The sequence below is a fragment of the Chlorocebus sabaeus genome, chromosome 25 (assembly GCF_047675955.1).
Source record: "Chlorocebus sabaeus isolate Y175 chromosome 25, mChlSab1.0.hap1, whole genome shotgun sequence".
Classification (NCBI taxonomy): domain Eukaryota; kingdom Metazoa; phylum Chordata; class Mammalia; order Primates; family Cercopithecidae; genus Chlorocebus; species Chlorocebus sabaeus.
The window spans coordinates 59,650,512-59,669,964 of NC_132928.1; the positions used below are offsets into that span (position 1 = coordinate 59,650,512).

Genomic DNA, 19,453 nt, shown 5'->3' on the forward strand with positions numbered 1-19,453 from the left:
TGGGGTTTCACCATGCTGGCCAGGATGGCCTCAATCTCTTGACCTCGTGATCCACCTGCCTCAGCCTCCCAAAGTGTTGGGATTACAGGCGTGAGCGACCATGCCCAACCTACTCTCTTTTTATACTGAGGAATCCTTGAAGGCCAAGATGAGGTCTTTACATAGGACCTGGTACTTAGTAGGTGGTGTTCAGTAATGCAAAGTGTTTTCAAGGATCAAATGTAATTTGTCTTCCAGTTGATGGAATTAAATGAGGGAAGGAGAGGATGGTGTAGCATATATACTTTCTCCTCAAAAGTTTGATTTCAGCAAAGTTTACAGATTGAAATGGACTATAAGATTAACATATAATTATAAAATAGGTATACATTATGGTAAACAAAAAATAATTATATTATTTTTGTCCTATTTTACAGCAGAACTTCACTGTATGTGTATTATTATTTTACTTAGGTGGAAATGGATATTGTTGAAAAACTGGTGAAAATGATACCTTGTGAGCATGAAGACCTGCTGAATATCACCCTCCGACTTTTACTAAACCTCTCCTTTGACACAGGACTGAGGAATAAGATGGTACAAGTTGGACTACTTCCCAAGCTCACTGCACTCCTAGGTATGCTTTTTAAAAATCAATGACAGTGTTGCCTGGAATTTCCAACATCACTAGAAAATTGAGCTCTGTGTTGAAAAATCTCCTGAACAAAAAGCATTCTGTCTGTATTCTTTGATTGGAAACTAAATAATAAAAATAAGCAGAATAAGTAAAAAATGATCTGTACCAGGATTTCCATGGTGCTATGGAATGAAATAAAATAGCTACTTTTAACCCTTTGACTTCATTTATCCATACTAAGCCAAAATGAAAGTAATTATGCAAGGAAAAATAAGGAAGCGAGGAAGCAGTAAGGAAAAAAATATTTTGTCTTCAGGATTTTTCTTAAAAAAGGAAATAAAAGCAGGTATCATTTACGTTCTTATATTCTGCTATACTTTTAAAATACTACTTAAAAATGAGCTAATTTGTGGAAACTTTTTGTTATTAAGTTAAAAGGGTTTGTTTTTTTTTTTAAATAGAGAGTCTCACCTTATCACCCAGGCTGGTCTTGAACTCCTGGGCTCCAGTGATCCTCCCACCTCAGCCTCTAAAAAGGGTATTTTGTATAGCAAGACTTAGAAAGTACTGTATTGGAGAATTCAGTTTATAGGTTATTTTGTATCGGCTGCCAGCAAGATGGTGAGTTGAAGAGTTAACATTGTGCAGTCAACATAATGCTAACTTTCTTAGTAGGGCATTAAATCTCTTTACAAACTACTCAATTTCCATCTTTATGGGCTCCTGCCAGTTCCCAGCATATACCTTCCACTATCACCATACTGAAACACTTGCAGTTTGCTAAATAAGCTCTTTTATGCCTAAGTGCCTGTCTACCTGTTTTATCTGCTTTTTTCCTCTACCTGCAATGCCATTGCCTTTCTTAACCAGAAAGCAAATTGTTACTTATATCTTAACTCTTTGTTCCTTTGTTTCAGTACTGCAGTTTCATTCTTTTTTACAGCTTTCTCCATATATTCAAATACTGCACAACAGTGTTATTATACATTTTAGAAGTTAGTCTATTAAGGAGCACTTTCAAAAATTGGTTTTTGAGAACCACAGCATTGTAGATATTTGAGGATAAATAAGGAAAACTTTAAGAGTAAAGTTGATTGATCTTGAATTTAATTCATGTGACCTTTCCCTTATTATAAATCTGACATAATTATGTGTCACGTATTAGGTCAGCTTCCCAATGTATGAAGATAAACATTTTACACCCATTGGCCTGAAGGAATTCATAGTCTATTTGGTTTGTTCAGTTTCCAGTCATGTACTTTTATTAAATAATTGCCTTGTAATATATGATAAAATGTGTGATTTAAAAGAGATTTTTAAGAAATCACTCATGCGATACCCACTTCATAATTTGTTAACAAGTAGTAAATTTTGGGATATAAGATATAATACCCAATATATAAATTAATGTTTTATCTCTTTTGGAGCTCAGTTTCCTTAGTCAGACTGTTTTATTAGAATTGTGACTGTTTACATCTAACCATGTGACCTTGGGCAAGTTATGCAAACTCTTTGTGATTCAGTTTCCTCATCTCTTAAATGAAGATAATGACTATATTCAGCTTAGAGTTTTTGAAGATCAAGTGAGGAATTGCCTGCAAAGTACCTGACACATAGTATTTTCTAAGTAAATGTTGGCTACTGTTATTTTCCTAATCAACATCATCATTCGTTATGAAGTAGACATTCTGTAAATGTTGCTGACTTATGTTACTCTGAGTACAAGCACTTTTCGCAAAAGTCTTATATTTTTGTTGACAAACTAGTTAATTTTTTAAAAACATTTTACTCTTGAATATGCAGTACAATTTAGTTCAGTAAAATGTTGATACTCTACCATGGCAAAGCACAGCGCTGAGCACTATAGAGAAATGTTTTTCAACCTACAGATACATTGGAATTCAAAAGAGATGATGTTCCCATATTGACACTTTATAGATAAGGTTTCATTTGAAATGGATATTGAAAAATTTGTCATTTTCACAGGGTGATATTTATAAAAGAATAAGAATTGAGGCTGTAGAAAGTAATTAAGATAAAGCAGTAAACATTACCTAAGGCATAGATGGAGCTAGGCCAGTAGGAGGAACAAGTTGCCATTTCAACTTGAGCATAGAATATGACTAAGTGAAAGATAACATTTAGAAAAATGGATTTATGCTTTTAAGTGGTATTATAAAGTTTAAAGCATTGCTAAGAAGTTTATACTTAAACTGATGGTGGGAATCATTGTAAACTTATGAGCTAGGTAGGTTATAGTCAGAAATCTGATAAAGGGAAATTAATCTGATGTATTCTATTTGGTGGACTCACATTAGAGTCTGAAGATGAGATCACTAGCCTGTTGTAGTAGGCAAGACAAGAAGTAAAGAAAACCTCATTTATAGAAGACATAGTGTGTCCAGTATGAGGCAAAAGGAAAGGGCAGAAGGGATTTGTCATAGGTGAAATGAATATGTTATAGTTACTGTTTGGATGTGGGTAATGATAGGAAAAGAAGTCATAAAATATATTACTATTAGATTGCTAGTGCCAGGAACAGAAAGAGAGAAGTGTGAAGGAACAGGGATATGGAGAATTGCATGCTTTTCTTAAAGGCTTCCACTTTGAAGTGACAAATTCTTATTGCTTACATTCTGTTGTTATGTAAGCAATAACAATGCCTGGAATGAGTAGAACTAGAACATTGGTGAGCAAGAAAATGATTCTGAAAGTTATTTTGGGGTTTTCAGGATTACCAGAATCTCTTAAATAGTACATCCTGACACATCATAGCAAATCCTACAGGACGTAGTCAGTCTGGCAACTGTGGTAGCCCAGAGCACATTGATTAAAGCTAGGACTGTGGAACCAGACTATATGCCTTTGAATATTGGCTTCATCTGATACCAATTATGTAATATTGTGCAATTACCTAAACTATATGTCAGTTTTCTTGTCTCCAGTATGTAGATAATAATAGTATATATTAATAGGGAAAAGTTAAATGAGATAATGCAATATTACAAAATTACAAATATGTGAAATTATCATCAAAATAAAAATACATAGATCCCAAAAAACTAGATATCTAGAAAGGATCTTTTTTGATAAGTTCTCCAGGCTTATATTATTAAGGGTATTTAATCATTTCATACACAGGTATCTTAGGTCGTCCAGGATTCTATAAGGGAACAGACTGGGTGACTTAAAACAACAGAAATTTATACTCACAGTTCTGGAAGCTGTAAAGTTCAAGATCAAGGTGCCAACAGATTCAGGGTCTGGGGATGGCCTGCTTACTGGTTCATAGACAGCTATTTTCTCACCGTGTCCTCACATGGCAAAAGGGGAAATGGAGCTCTTTGAGGTGTCTTTTCTAAAGGCACTGTATGGTTTGGCTGTGTCCCCGCTAAATCTCACCTTGAATTGTGGTAATCCCCATGGTGCAAGGGCAGGGCCAGGTGGTAATAATTGAATCATAGGGGCATTTTCTGCATACTGTTCTCATGGTAGTTGATAAGTCTCACCATATCTGATGGTTTTATAAATGAGAGTTCCCCTACACAAGCTCTTCTTGTCTGCCACCATGTAAGATGTGACTTTGCTCCTCATTTGCCTTCAGTCATGATTGTGAGGCCTCCCCAGTCTTTATTTCTTTATAAATTACCCAGTCTTGGGTATGTCTGTATTAGCAGCATGCCAACAGACTATCACAGGCACCAATCCCATACATGATGGCTCTGCTTTCATGACGTAACCACTTCTCAAAGGCCCCAGCCCCAAATATTATCACATTCAAGATTATGTTTCAACATAAGAATTTTGGGTAAACATAGACATTCAGTTTATAGCAGAAGGTCTTTTAAAAATCAATTACATCTTTGTTTTCTAAAGTATTTTCTTAAATTTACTTTAATATCTTGAATGTAATTTTAAATTTTAGTGAGAAGCAGTATAGTGTAGTGGTTAAAACCATGGGATTTGGAGCCAGAGTCCCTAGGTTCAAAGGCTATATGTGTGTAGCTATTATTGTTCTTACTGTCATTTATTCAAGTTTGCAAGTCTGAAGATAATTTATTATGCAGGGCCATAAATATTATTACCATGCCCAAGGATTTCCCCTTGCTAAATGGCCCCAGAACGCCATGTATTTTTCATTTTTATATATAATTTTTCTGTTTTTCCCCTGGCCTTAGCTGTCACTTCACATTTCTTCTGTACCAGCAGCATTTCTATAGCAGCAATTTTTCTCTCCTATAATAATCTATTTCTGTTCTCTTGTGGTCTTGGAAACTGACAACTGAACTTACTTGAATTGTATATTTTTTAAAAAATGAATTCCAAATGAGTTCCCCAAGGGTTCTCTTCCTAGTAATGTTCTTGAGTGTTACTGCATGGACCTTGTAACATTTCTTTTGACTCTGAAGAAACTGATTTTGCTGGATTGTATCTCTCTGCTATGTTCACAGAAATTGCATTTAGTGTATAACTGATTTCCTGATATTACTAGAATGGTCATTTTTACATTTGTTACTGTATAAGTTACATGTGTAGACAATTAAATCATTAACTCCTAACACAATAAGCTAAACTTCTCAATTGAGTAATTCAGTGATACATTTAACATATGTGATCTTTGGCTACAATGCTTATACAAAAGATATAGTAAGGAAACTGTGTTATAAAGGACATGAATTTGAAAGGGCTAGGAAAAATTTATTTAGAGCACTGACTTTCACACATTCTTTACTTCAATCCATAGTAAAATATATTTTTCCTAAGGTGAAAAAAGTATATTATTTTAAATATGTATTTTACAGTGTAGCCCAACCCTCACATGTGTATGTGATGTGTATATGTTTGTATACATGTATATTCACGTGTGTATGTCAATATATATTACATATTATTTTTGATATATATTTAAAAATTTGTTTAATATATGTAATTAAACAAAAATGTTCACAAAACAGTATTTACCTTTTCTATGTGCAATGGACACTTCGTATTTTATTGTATTCCGTTTTTTATGCTAGTTAATAGGTACTCATTGATTTTATCTTCCTGGTTGGTTTGATGAAAAATAATGAACTAGAGGAGGTGGTTAGACTTGTTTTTCTTCAAACCTTCAGAAATATCACTGTTTCTTGTGGATTTTTTTAAGTTTTATTTTTAGTTGATTTTTTAATGTGTTAAATAGTAGACAGTCTAAATTATTTTAGATTTTTTTGGTAAATAACTGGAGTGATTACATGGAATTAAAATTTAAAGAAATTCGACAGCAGAAACTTTCTGTAAATCAAATATTTAAAGTATTTGGGGTACATTTTCTCCACTGTGGAGAAAAGAATTTGAAAATATGCAGTAGACGTGAATGGTCAGTTTGCTTTTTTCTTCAGAAATAAACTCAATGTTTAATATATGTTCAAGTTGACAGTTGACTGAATTAAAGAATTACCTGTTACATATATAGAAATTACTTATTTTTTAAGAGGTGTAGAAGCCCCTCTGTGGAGCTAATGCATATGGTAGAACTTAGCATAAGTGATTTTTATGCTGTTTCAACTAGAAATGCTATCAGCTTTTAAGTAGATTTTCTTTATTATAATTTGGGGATCCTCACAACAGAAAAATCTTTTTTATATTTAATGATAGATTATTTTCACTAGAGTACAATGAGTTGTGAATCTTTCATGCTCTAATAAATCTATGCAATATGAACAGTTAATCTGCTTCTCAGTTTCCTGAAACATTTAACTAGTACATTGCGACCCCTGCTGTTGTGAGATTGGTGTTAATGGCTGAATAACTACTCAAAGTTTACTTGGAAAATAAACTGAAAAAATATATGTATTAAGGTTTTGTGATTTGAATAATTAAAGGCAAAAGGGAAATTGTGTTATAGCTCAGGCCTTTTTCCATGTAAGGCTCTAAGGGAAACTGTAATTCAATAGAACCAGAAATTATTTTAATTTTGTTTTGTCACATAAAGCATTTCATTTAAGAATTTTAAATTTAACTTTTTCTTTTAAAACCAGAGACACAAAAAGGGATTTGTAAAGAATATTATAAATAATTATGCTACATTTTCTATCTTATGCTGAAATTGATTTGAGTAGTTCTGATCTTTCCCTAAGAGTGCAGAAAATCTAAAATTTTAATTGGTTCCATGGAAAACCTTATATGTGAATATTCCTTTGTTTTCCTTCTCTTAAATATTACCAAATTTATTCATTTCTTATTTTTTAATATGTTATTTTCCTGAGATTTCATAAGGATACTAAATTTATTTCTGCTTAGTTCAAATTCAGTTGTAAATCATTTCAGTTCTATCATTCCTGTACTTTGACAGATAGTTTCTTATGTCTGGTAACTTAATGCTACCATCTGGGAGATCTGTCATAGCCATTGGTTTTAGCAAATGTGATTATCTGCAAACTGAATTGGACCTATAAAACTTGGCTTTACCTAATTGTTAGATACAGTCTTTTTTGAGATTTTTATAGTGTTACCTTTTTAAAAGTGTTTAAAGATTTTTTTGACTTATCCAAGAATCAGATCTTCAAAAAAAAATTTTCCTTGTCAAAACTTATTAAGCCATTTGACCTTGATATGTCTTGAGTGCTTCCTTATGTCAGACTGGGTTGGAAGATGGCAAGAAAATTCCTTGTCATAGTGTATTCTTCAGTACCCTGGAGGATGTACTGATAGTGTTTCAAAAGTAATTTGAAAAGTTAAATTTTCCTAGCTTTTTGTCTGATGGATCATGCACACATTTTGCTGCACCTTTCATTTGCTTTGGTTTAGAGATTTCATAAGCTGAGGATTGTTTGATATTCTTGAGGATGGTTTTAGCCCAAGAGCGAGCATAAATACGCAGTTGAAATGTGTTCTTTGGAAGGGCCTTCATTCTTGGATAAAAGTTAAACATCACATAGTGACAGGTGGCAGTGTTTTACAGAGTGCATACATCATAATAATAATAATAAAGGTGGCATTTCACTGGTGAACTCTTTTGGACAATTCTGAATTTTTTAGTTTATTCATATTTTTTTTTCTGTTGTGAGTGATATTATTGTATATTTTAAATTGAGTAATGTTCCAAATTTTTATGTCAGCTTTTAAAATGTTAACTAAATTTTATTTTACAATACTTTAAGTTCTGGGGTACATGTGCAGAACGTGCACGTTTGTTACATAGGTATACGTGTGCCATGGTGGTTTGCTGCACCCATCAACCCATCATCTACATTAGGTATTTCTCCTAATGCTACTCCTCCCATTTCCCCCCACCCCCCAACAGGTCCTGGTGTGTGATGTTCCCCTCCCTGTGTCCATGTGTTCTCATTGTTCAACTCCCACTTATGAATGAGAACATGTTCCTGTGTTAGTTTGCTGAGAATGATGTTTTCCAGCTTCCTCTATGTCCCTGCAAAGGACATCATCTCATCCTTTTTTATGGCTGCATAGCATTCCATAGTATATATGTGCCACATTTTCTTTATCCAGTATATCATCAATGGGCATTTGGTTTGGTTCCATTTCTTTGCTATTGTGAATAGTGCTGCAGTAAACATACGTGGGCATGTGTCTTTATACTAGCATGATTTATAATCCTTTGGGTATACGCAGTAATGGGATTGCTGGGTCAAATGTTATTTCTGGTTCTAGATCCTTGAGGAATGGCCACACTGTCTTCCACAATGGTCGAACTAATTTACACTTCCACCAACAGTGTAAAAGCATTCCTATTTCTCCACATCCTCTCCAGCATCTGTTGTTTCCTGACTTTTTAATGATCATCATTCTAACTGGCATGAGATGGTATCTCATTGTAGTTTTGATTTGCATTTCTATAATGACCAGTGATGATGAGCTTCTTTTCATATGTTGTTGGCTGCGTAAATGTCTTATTTTGAGAAGTATCTGTTCATATCTTTCTCCCACTTTTTGATGGGATTGTTTTTTTCTTGCAAATTTGTTTAAGTTCCTTGTAGATTCTGGATATTAACCCTTTGTCAGATGGATAGATTGCAAAAATTTTCTCCCATTCTGTAGGTTGCCTGTTCACTCTGATGATAGTTTCTTTTGCTGTGCAGAAGCTCTTTAGTTTAATTATATCCCATTTGTCAATTTTGGCTTTTGTTGCCGTTGCTGTTGGTGTTTTAGTCATAAAGTCTTTGCCCGTGTCTGTGTCCTGAATGGTATTGCCTAGGTTTTCTTCTAGGGTTTTTATGGTTTTAGGTCTTATGTTTAAGTCTTTAATCTTATCTTTAGTTAATATTTGTATAAGGTGTAAGGAAGGGGTCCAGTTTTAGTTTTCTGCATATGGCTAGCCAGTTTTCCCAACACCATTTATTAAATAGGGAATCCTTTCCCCTTTGCATGTTTTTGTCGCGTTTGTCAAATATCAGATTTCTGAGGCCTCTGTTCTGTTCCATTAGTCTGTATATCTGTTTTGGTACCAGTACCATGCTGTTTTGGTTACTGTAGCCTTGTAGTATAGTTTGAAGTCAGGTAGTGTGATGCCTCTAGCTTTGTTCTTTTTGCTTAGGATTGTCTTGACTATATGGGCTCTTTTTTTGGTTCCATATGAAATTTAATGTAGTTTTTTCTAATTCTGTGAAGAAAATCATTGGTATCTTGATGGGGATAGCTTTGAATCTATAAATTACTTTGGGCAGTATGGCCATTTTCACAATATTGATTCTTCTATCCATGAGCATGGAATGTTTTTCCATTTGTTTGTGCCCTCTCTTATTTCCTTGAGCAGTGGTTTGTAGTTCTCCTTGAAGAGGTCCTTCACATCCCTTGTAAGTTGTATTCCTAGGTGTTGTGTTCTCTTTGTAGCAATTGTAAATTTATTTTTCACTTTCACTTCTTTTACCTTCTAGTTATTATGTTGTTTCTTTTCTTCCCATTTCAACTCTCCTCAAAAAAGTTTTCATTTCCTGTCTTCATTTTCCCTCTTCCCTTTCATATATATTAATATGCCCTCTCTCCCTATTCTCTGTCTCTTTCTGTTTCTCTTTCCCTATCTGCCCATCTCCCTCTCTCTCTCCCTCTCCCCACTTCCTTCTATTCTCTCTCCTCTTTAAGTCCCCTCCCCTCATTGTTTTACACACTACTGAATCTTTTCCAATCAAGCTGTCACTCCCACTCTTCACCTCCCACACAAACAACCCATCAGACTACTCTGGTCAAGTTCCAGTGACCTGCACATTGCCAAAGCCAATGGTCAATTTCTAGTACTCATATTACTCAACCTATGAGCAGTATTTGTTACAGTTCCCTCCTTTAACTTTTTCCATTGGTTTTCCAGGACTCAGTACTCTTAATAGCTTTCCTCCTAAATATCCAATCCTTCTCTGCTTCCTTTTCTGCTTCCACCTCTTCTTTCCAATTTCTAACCATTAGAATGCCCCCAGGACTTAGTCCTTGGACTTTTTCTATGCTTGTTACTTTGCTGACTTCATTCATTCCATTTAAATAGTCTGCCTATACTAACGACTCCTAAATAGCAATAGAAATAATCTCAGCCTCCTCCCTGATTTTCTTGGTCCAGATATTACTACTTGGATGCCTTATTAGCATCTGAGATTTAACAGGTTCAAAATTAAGCTCCCGATCTCTACCCTACCCTCACCTCAATTTACTATTTTCACAGTCTTTCTCATGTCAGTAAATGGTAACTTCATCTTTCTAGTTAACTGGACCAAAACTGGAGGAATTATCCTCAGTCCTTTTCTTTCCCTCCTGTACTTTATCCAAACTCTTAGGAATCCAGTCAGCTATATCTTCAAAATATAGCTGCTACCCCATAGTACTTAATCATCATTGAATATAAATTCCATATAATTATCTTGTTTATTACCTATGCACCACCACCCACCTCCCGTGTTCACCCTCCAGGCCCCATCAGCATAAGCTCCATGACAATATGGAGTTCCATCAAGTCTCGGCTAACATGTAGGAAGAGGCAGATGAAGAATATTGAAGCACCATTAGCATGGCACTTCTTTACTTCACTTCTTTACTCCTAATACCTAGAACAATGTCTAGCACATTGTATGTTCTCAATAAATATTTGGTGGCTGGTTAGAGGGATGAATGGATGAAAGGATGAAAGGAACACATGAAAGGAAAGAACATCAAAGGAACTGAGCTTGAGTCTTCCCTTTGCCCTTTATTACCTGAGTGACTTTAGGCACGTCATCAGTTGATCTTCACTAAACCTTTCATCTTATTTAAAAAGTTAGGGGATAAAATAGGTCCTATCTCACAGGTTTGTTCTGAGAATTAGATGAGAGAATAAACATATATTTATTTGATAACTAGAAAGTCATGTACAAATGTTAGTCATGATAAGGAGGAAGAAAAGGAAGGGAAAGACTTGAGGGGGCTAATGGTTGCCAAATGAGAGATCAGGGAGACAGAAAACAATTTGCTTCACAGTTTTGAGTATTTCTAGACCTGCTTATAGAGGGTTTGTTATAGAGGGTTTGTTTTAAACATTGAAATAGCACCTTAATTTCACTTATATTTTATGCCTTTCTCATGTATCAGTGAATTCAGGGCAGGAATCTTCTAATACAGTGATACTCAAAGTGTGGTCCATGGACCAGTACTTGGTCTATTTGTTATTAGTTGTTACTGGTCTATAATGAGTAAGTCCAAAAATGGAAAATAAGCACTTAGACACATATAGCAGTTTGACTGAATAAGATTTTGTCTGCTGAATGTAATAATAAAAATTTACATCTTCTATTTTATATATCTTTTGTTTAATTTCATTTTTATTAATAAGATAATATAATACATAATATAATAAGCATTATAATAAAATAATAATATAATAAAATAATTTAATAAAAATGTTAGGGGAAGAAATCAAAAACCTGGCTCACCACCACAGATAGTTTGAGAACTACTGTTCAAATAGATGAAATGACAGTCTTAATCCTAGGTTGGTAAACTGTTCTTTAAACGTATTCAGAAGTCCATATAATTTGAACCCAGTATCACAAAGTTACCCTGCCTTCGGATACCTCCTTAGCTCATTTATAACCAGAGATGAGAATGTTTCTCATCCTTAAAAACTGAGGAATTAGTAGTGTTACCCATAGATGTTTCTAAGTTTTTCTATACTTTACAGTAATTATAATAGCTATAAATTGAGTCAATCATCTGGTGTATTTAACTTGTGTTAAGCATTTTCATATATAATTTATAACCATATGCAAATTAAATAAAAAAGTTAACTAACTACGACGTATTTCTTGAAGTTATCTTTTAATCAACAGAGCCACCCTGGTCAGTGATAAATGTATGCCACTGAAAGCTACTAGTATGAAGGTTTGAACCATCATTTAAATTTTGATTCTGAGTTCTAACTGTAAATTTTGATTCTTCTAACTTAGTTTTAAGTCTGTGCCAGTTTGCATGGCTGGCTTATGCAGAAACTAACGTTATTGGTTATGACAGGAAAATTGGGACTCCTAAATTCAATAGCACATCAGACCTGTTTCACAATTTTATGTGAATAATTTCAAAAGATCTAATTTTTAGTAATGTTAGACCATATTGTCTTCATTGGAAGACAAATTAGAGTTTCTAGGGTGTTCCAAATTGATATAAATGTTTCTGTACTCTGTGAATAGACCCAAAATTTATTTTGAGAGTAAGAATGGCACCTGATTCATTTTTGTCTAGATTACATTTAGGTAATATGGGTTTGGGGCATTTTACAGGGCTGTAGAAAGGTTTCATCAGCATGTAAGGAGTCAGACCAGGTCAAGAGTTAAGTGATAAATGTTTGATTTCTTCCGGTTTAGACAAGTCTGATTTCCCTTATTGTTGGAGATCACCAGAGCAGATACTGTTGAACTCTAAACTTTGATCATATAAAAATTAAGGGTTATTTCCTTTGACCATTCTGTCATATGTCTTTAAAAGAAAATTGACAAAGTTAACTTCTGAACACCTTTGAAATTTTTTCACAATGTTAAATCACTTGTTTACTTTATATTAATATGATCTAATTTTTAATTTACCAACAGCATCATGAAGAATGAAAAAATAAAACTTTGTTTTGTGAAGAAGGCAACATTTTGCCTTTTCTGACTTATTAAAAACTGGAAGTGGTCAGAGTAATGATTTCCAAGCAAAATGAAGTGTTTTTCATTTTTTTGAAACTAGGTTGCCTTTATGATAGTTTCTTTAAGAAACTTAAAGTAGATTTTTTAAAAAATAAATTGGTTTGGTTGGTCTGTTTATTACCAAACTGTTATGGAATTTCACACATCTGTTTCCGAACACAACTCCTCATAGACTACTACACTGTTTCTCAATTTTAATAGGCCTCATTTATCCTATAAATAAACCTACATTTTCTTACCTGATCAAGTGAGCAAACAATAGGGGTCAGATGTGGCAAACAGTTTAACAGAAAGCACATGTCTCGCCGTCAGGGTGAGGTAGAGTCATATCAGGATCGCTTGAAGTTATTAATGGCAGTAAAATTTATGCTTCCTCCTGTTTTCCCAATTAAATCAAGAAGCCTTTTTTTCTTAAGATTCTTCTATCACCAGCTGGTTCCAATACTGTGTGTGTGTGAATATTGCCTAGGGTGTCTCCATTTCTAGATGGTAAAATTTGGCAACAGCATATTAAGTCAATGATGTGGACATAAAGGCTAGAAAGCACTCATCATTAAGGGCTTTATTTTGGTCCTTATCATTTGTACCACAAGTATGTGTATTCTTTAGGGCTTATTGCAAATAACTTGTATTGTCTGGATGTAATAAAAATTCTATAGAGGACATAATAAAATAATTGAAGACATGTTGAAAAATAAGCTGTGTGGCCAAATGTGCAGTTGTATATACTAAAACAAAATGAAAATCCATCAAAAAGGTTGTATATAAGAGTACTCATTTAGTGAATATCTCTAAAAACAGAGTGTTTAGCTTACCGGTAGATCTTCAATGGTAGTTTCTCATACTTTTAAAATTAAGTAATTGGACATAAAAAATTATCCGTGAATCACTGTACCTCAGAAATGATTGTTGTACTTAATGTTGTCATACTGATCTTTGTAACCTATAAATTATGTTATTTTTTCCCCTTAACTGTTGCTTAACAGCTGTTAGTTTTTATCTGTTCATCTCAAATCTTGACTATAGACAAATCTATTATAAAACAGATCATCCAGTATAGTTACAGTCTTAAACATTGGTCTGTGCAAATTCAAGTTTAAACTAAGGCTATCTGTTTATACTGAGTATATATCTGCAGTGTATGCTCTAATAAGCATAAAATTATATGGAAATGTATCAAAGATGTTCTGGTATAATTTCAATATGTTTTTAGCCTATGTCAGTGTAGTTAATATGTTCAATAATTGTCGCACTTATCTTTTAAGTGGTGGTTTTCGCATGTGGCATTTTCACTGTATTGATAGAACTTTAGGGGCTCTAACTCCATAATAAACGTAAAGACACCTGCAAATTTTGAAGCATGTTGTGTTCATATAGACTTTCCAGGGGTAATATATCACCTTAATGCTGTTCTATCCTAATATGGGTGTGCTTATATTCCCACTTCTCTTATCTTTTCATGGAGCCTTTGTGACATCAAAGGGAGTGTTCTACTTTGAAAGAAGACATAGCGTATAGAAGAGAATGAGAATCTGGCTAATAATGTGGCCCATAACTTGTGTTCTCACTTTGTTTTCACAGTGTTGGGCTGGGTCTACTGCAGAAACGGAAATTTGGCTTTTGAGTTCTCGTGTTCAGAACTTGTTTCTGCTTGACTGAACTGTGAATGAAAAATCCCAACTGTCTTACAAAATTAGTAATTGAACGGTGTTTTTACTAATCACTTCAGAGATGAAAAAACTGAAGACATTTTAAAATTCAAAACCCATCAGCATGTGTTTTGCCCTTTAATTGGCAGAAAATCGATTGTGAGAGCAGCCCAGAAAGCTGATTTTTTTCTCCTTCAGCTGCTCCAGCTGAACTACAGCTGTAAATTTCTTTAAAAAGAAAAAAAGATGCAATGTTTCTTATAAACTCTTGAATGTACTTTATAAGTGCAATAATTCTCACAAAATCAGTTACTGGAGTTAATGACCAGTTTGTTAAGGCATTAACTGCCCTCAGCTGGGAATGACCAATTTGAGGGGAATGGCTGCACAAATGCTAAGATAATTCAGTAACACTTTCAAATAATGATCCAGCTAATTAACGGTGAATTCCTGTGGAAATCCTATCGAAGTACTTATGACCTTTGCATTTAATAGCCAGTGAGTTCATCATGATTCATGTTTATTACCATAAATACCAAAGGAATCATAATGACTAGGCCATTTTTTTTCCTACCCTGCCCTTATTACTTGAACAGATTTGACTAATCCACCTCCAGTCATTAAGAACATAGTTCTCAAGATACTCAGTCTTTTCACTGCCCTTGCTTAAAATTCACAGAGCGTTTGGTGCTGTGCCAGCATGCCGACTATTGGCAGCCTGTTTCTACTTGGGATGCCATTAGAGAATAATTGATGTCTTTATGTCTTAAAGGAGCCTTTTTGAAATGTCTGCCATTTGTAGGATGTAGAGGAATCGTAACTGGTTAGCTAGAGTTTATGGCTTCTAGTCATGAATTCTTATGGGAAAATCATACCCTCCAATCCTCATTTCTTGTAGGAATTCACTTAGGGTATATAAGATTTTTTTCTTGGGCTTTATTTTGTAAGAACTCAGTTGTTCTTTCAGTGAATGAAGAAGACTATTAGTTTACAATAAAGGATAAGATCTTTATTTTACTTAGACCATTTAATCTCTCTAATAGCTGTTTATTGCTGTGTGATCTGCAAATTAGCCTTTAAGTCATAATAATAAATGTTGGCTGCCAAAGAGCCTTTACTTTCTCTGCAGAGCTGTGTTTGAATAGATGAATTCAGGTTATTTCCAGACATCTTCCCACTCCAGGTACTCACTTTTGTTCTAAAATGCCTTGTCTTTTTTGTTGTAGGTGTCAGATATCTGCTAGATGCCATGAAGTTATAGGCCACGTTTTTATTAAGTGTTGATTATTTATGTAATCATTTATGATTCAGTGAATAAGATACATATGGTTTATATACTGTAGTCTTCCTATATTGGAATTATTTAGAAGAGAAAGAAAATATGTGATTTGTAACTGTAGAACTAGAATCATCAAGATAATATATGGGTAACAAGACCGTTTATAAAATATTTACATATTTTTCTGAATAAAAGGCCAAATGCCAGTTTATATATTTTTCATTCCCTAACTAAATACAAAAGGGGGGGGAATTAAATTTATAGTTATTTGTAAATCAATTGTTTGAATTCTAGGGGAACCTTCACCCAAATAAGATCTGGAAGACACATTAGCAACTTGGGTTAGATAGATCCCTGAATACAATATTATAGTCCCTTAGCTCTGTCATCACCTCCTTTCACACTCTTTCCTCAAGAAAAAAAAAAGTGTGTGTGTGTGTGTATATATGTGTGTGTGTGTGTATACATATATATATATAGTTGGTGCAATTCTAGTTGTAGTCCTATTTCTTTTGTTCAGTTGTGTTCAGCTAAAACATGGGGGAAACACCTCTGCTCATACAGGTTTTATTTGTCTGGGATATGCTGTTTAAAGGTAAATGAAAGAGGGTAGCTAATTGTGAGATTTCTCTTCAGTGTCCTCAGACTTCTGTCTGTTCTTTCATCTGCTTGATAGCCCATCACCTCCATGACTGTTCCCCACTTTAGGAGTGAAAGTAAGTTCCGTTAAAAGAAGGAAACATGAAAGGATAAGAGATTTTGCAATGTGCGTGTGGAAGGGGGGATTGAGAGGGGATCATTTTCTTTAGTAAAGTTTTTTTTTTTTTTTTTTTTTTTTTTTTTTCCCCATTAAGGAATTTATAACTCTGTGAGAGTGAGAGAATGATCATGGGTTCTTTATTACATATGGGTCACTGAGTAGAGCCTCAGGTATAAGATGATTCTCCTAAACCTAAATTTTATGAACAGCAGAATTGTTTGTTTGTTTGTTTTCTTTTTTTTCTTTTTTTTTTTTTTTTTTGAGATGAAGTCTCACTCAGCCACCCAGGCTGGAGTGTAGTAGTACAATCTTGGCTTACTGCAACCACTATCTCCCAGATTCAAGCTATTCTCACATCTCAGCTTCCCAAGTAGCTGGGATTACAGGCACCTGCCATTATGCCTGGCTAATTTTTATATTTTAGTAGAGACGGGGTTTCACCATATTGGCCAGGCTGGTCTTGAACTCCTGTCCTCAGGTAGTCCACACACCTTGGCCTCCCAAAGTGCTAGGATTACAGGCGTGAGCCACTGCATCCAGCCAAAAAGCAGAGCTGTATAGGAAAATGACTAGTAGAAAGGTAAGTGGCTCAGCCACAGGCTCAGAGAATACCTCTGAACTGTGTCTAGCTCATCTCAGAAATCTTGGCTACCTTTCCAACTTACTTTACTTCTAACTACAGTTCAAGTCTTGAAAGTAAAAAATACAAAGCATCATATCTATTAGGAACACATGATAGTACTGTTGTATTGGTAAAACAAAAAATACTATTGTCAACATAATAATGATAATAATAAATGATATTTATCAAATTGGTTTATTGTACATCAAACTTAGTGCTAATTGCTTTACGAGGATCCTCTCATCTAATCCTCACACAACCTTTTCAGGTAGGTACAGTTATTATCCCATTTTTACAGGTGATGAGACTGAAACACAGAATTTAAATAACATTCACAAGGCTGTATAGCTAATGAGTGGAAGAGACACAGATTGAACCCGAGCAGTCTGCCTCCAGAGCCTGAGTTGTCAACCAATGTTAGAGTATAGCTTTTATCAGTCTACCTACATTTTAAGCTTCTAGCCCCTTGTTTCTCTCATGAAATCACAGATTGATAGCAGTTATTGTCCAATTTAGTGAGAGTGAGTTTCAGAACTTAGGCTGCTGTAGGTCTAGTCCTCAAAACCACTTGGGGGATAATGCAGTTTGCCCCATGAAGAACTTATTTCATCCATTAGAACCTGCTGTATCTGGGCACAGGCCCTCTGAGAAATATCTGATTGCATTTCTCCATTTCATCTCTTATCTTCACCACTGCCAATCTTCTTACCCTTTTCCCCAAGAGTCCCAGGTCCAACAGATCCTACAGAGTCCCTCTAGGTGCATCTCCTTCCTGTACTTTGCCCTAAGGAATGATAATGATAACTTACATTTATTTGGCATTATTGTTTTCCCTCTTTCTGCTGCCTCCTGGAAGGCTTGCTTAAAAGTGCATGCATGCGCTTTATAGTCAGACCTAGGTTTGAATCTCAGATTCACATCTGTGTTTCCTTTTGAAAGGGTCATAGCCTTAGTGAATGTCATTGCCTCATCTCTGAATCAAAGATAATACCGACCCCCTTAATTACTTGTAAGGTATAAATGACAAAAACTATGTTGAACATGCAATAGGAAAAATACCATTGTTTGTTTAACCCTTTCTCTTTAACCTTCTCTCAAAGAATTGTGGTATAAGAAAGATTAATTGTCCATAGCCTTATGTCCCTAGAGCTTCTCTTAACTTCAGTCCTTTAGTTTTTAGCAAACTTTTGGATATGATGATCATTTTAGATGAGTATTAGAGGAAATTGGAAACATATTCAGAGTTTTTTTAATAGAGGATCACAGAGAGAGAAGTAGGAAGATGCGGGAGAACTGTAAGGAGCTTTCACCTTTGGCCATAAGTGAAGAGAAAAGGAAAATGAGAAAGTACGTAAGAGCAGAGTTAGGACTGGCTGCAAAATGAATCATCCTATTTTTGGAAATTAGACATTTAGTTTTGCCATATAAAATTAATATAAATTATTATATCTGAGAACTGCTTCTTATCTATATTATTTATCTGCCAGTAGAAATTATTATAATTTTAGGCCTCTTCTCTGTACCTTCTATTCTAACAGATACCCAATCCTGAGTTGGCCTTTGGAAGCTACACACACACACACACACACACACTCAAGCTATATGTATACATACATGTATATAAAATTAATTAGAGAATTTCCCTTGTTATTCTTTTAATTTTTTTAGCTTCTCCCAATGTTCAGGAATTTCTTGTTCTTTTAATGTAATACCTGTTTTTGAAGGTGAGTCTTTCCTTCCTCTCACCTTACATGAATGATGTGCCACCTCAGGACATTGCTTTTTAGAATTTTTTCATTGACATAAACAGCAGACAGATTCTCCTAGAGTATAGAATAGTTTCCTGTTTCCTTCCTATCCCCACACTGAATTTTAATGTTTGATTATTTACTTTGTTGTTGAAGAATCTTTTATATTGGTTATCGATTTCTCTTAGTTTCTTTTACCATTTAATAAGTTGTATTATTTGGAATCCTACTTTTCAGTGAATCCATTACATAGAGAAAATATCTTCAAATATTTTGTAAAAATTAAGTAGGACTAGGACTTATCCACAGCTGAATGACATAGAAAATAACTGGAATCACAGGGAAAGAAAGACTTTCCTTCAGAATGTAAGAGTTTGCTTTAAAACTGTTTGAAAACATTTTCAAATATCTCAATTTCCAGGGGAAAAAAATAACGTGAGATACAGTCTGACCAAGACTAAGGGATTTCTATCTTCTTGGAGAATAAAGTTGGAATTTTTCATGTTTAACCTACATATCATGAGAACCTGTTTAAATGTTAAGTTTTGCTATGGCAAATGTGCTTTATACTAGAATAAGTATAAATTGATGCCTTCAACAGTATAAAAATGTAGTCTGTTAAAATCTAACATTAAAATT

General features: G+C 34.3%; 1 protein-coding gene across 5 annotated transcripts in view; it reads left to right on the plus strand.

Moving 5' to 3' along the window:
* KIFAP3 (kinesin associated protein 3) overlaps positions 1–19,453 on the plus strand; it is a 147,527-nt gene that overhangs the window by 54,038 nt on the left and 74,036 nt on the right. For all 5 annotated transcript variants that reach the window (XM_037985979.2, XM_007989549.3, XM_037985978.2 and 2 more), the window contains exon 10: positions 454–616. In XM_037985979.2, the coding sequence (XP_037841907.1) occupies positions 454–616 (163 nt within the window). The remainder of the gene's footprint in view (positions 1–453; positions 617–19,453) is intronic.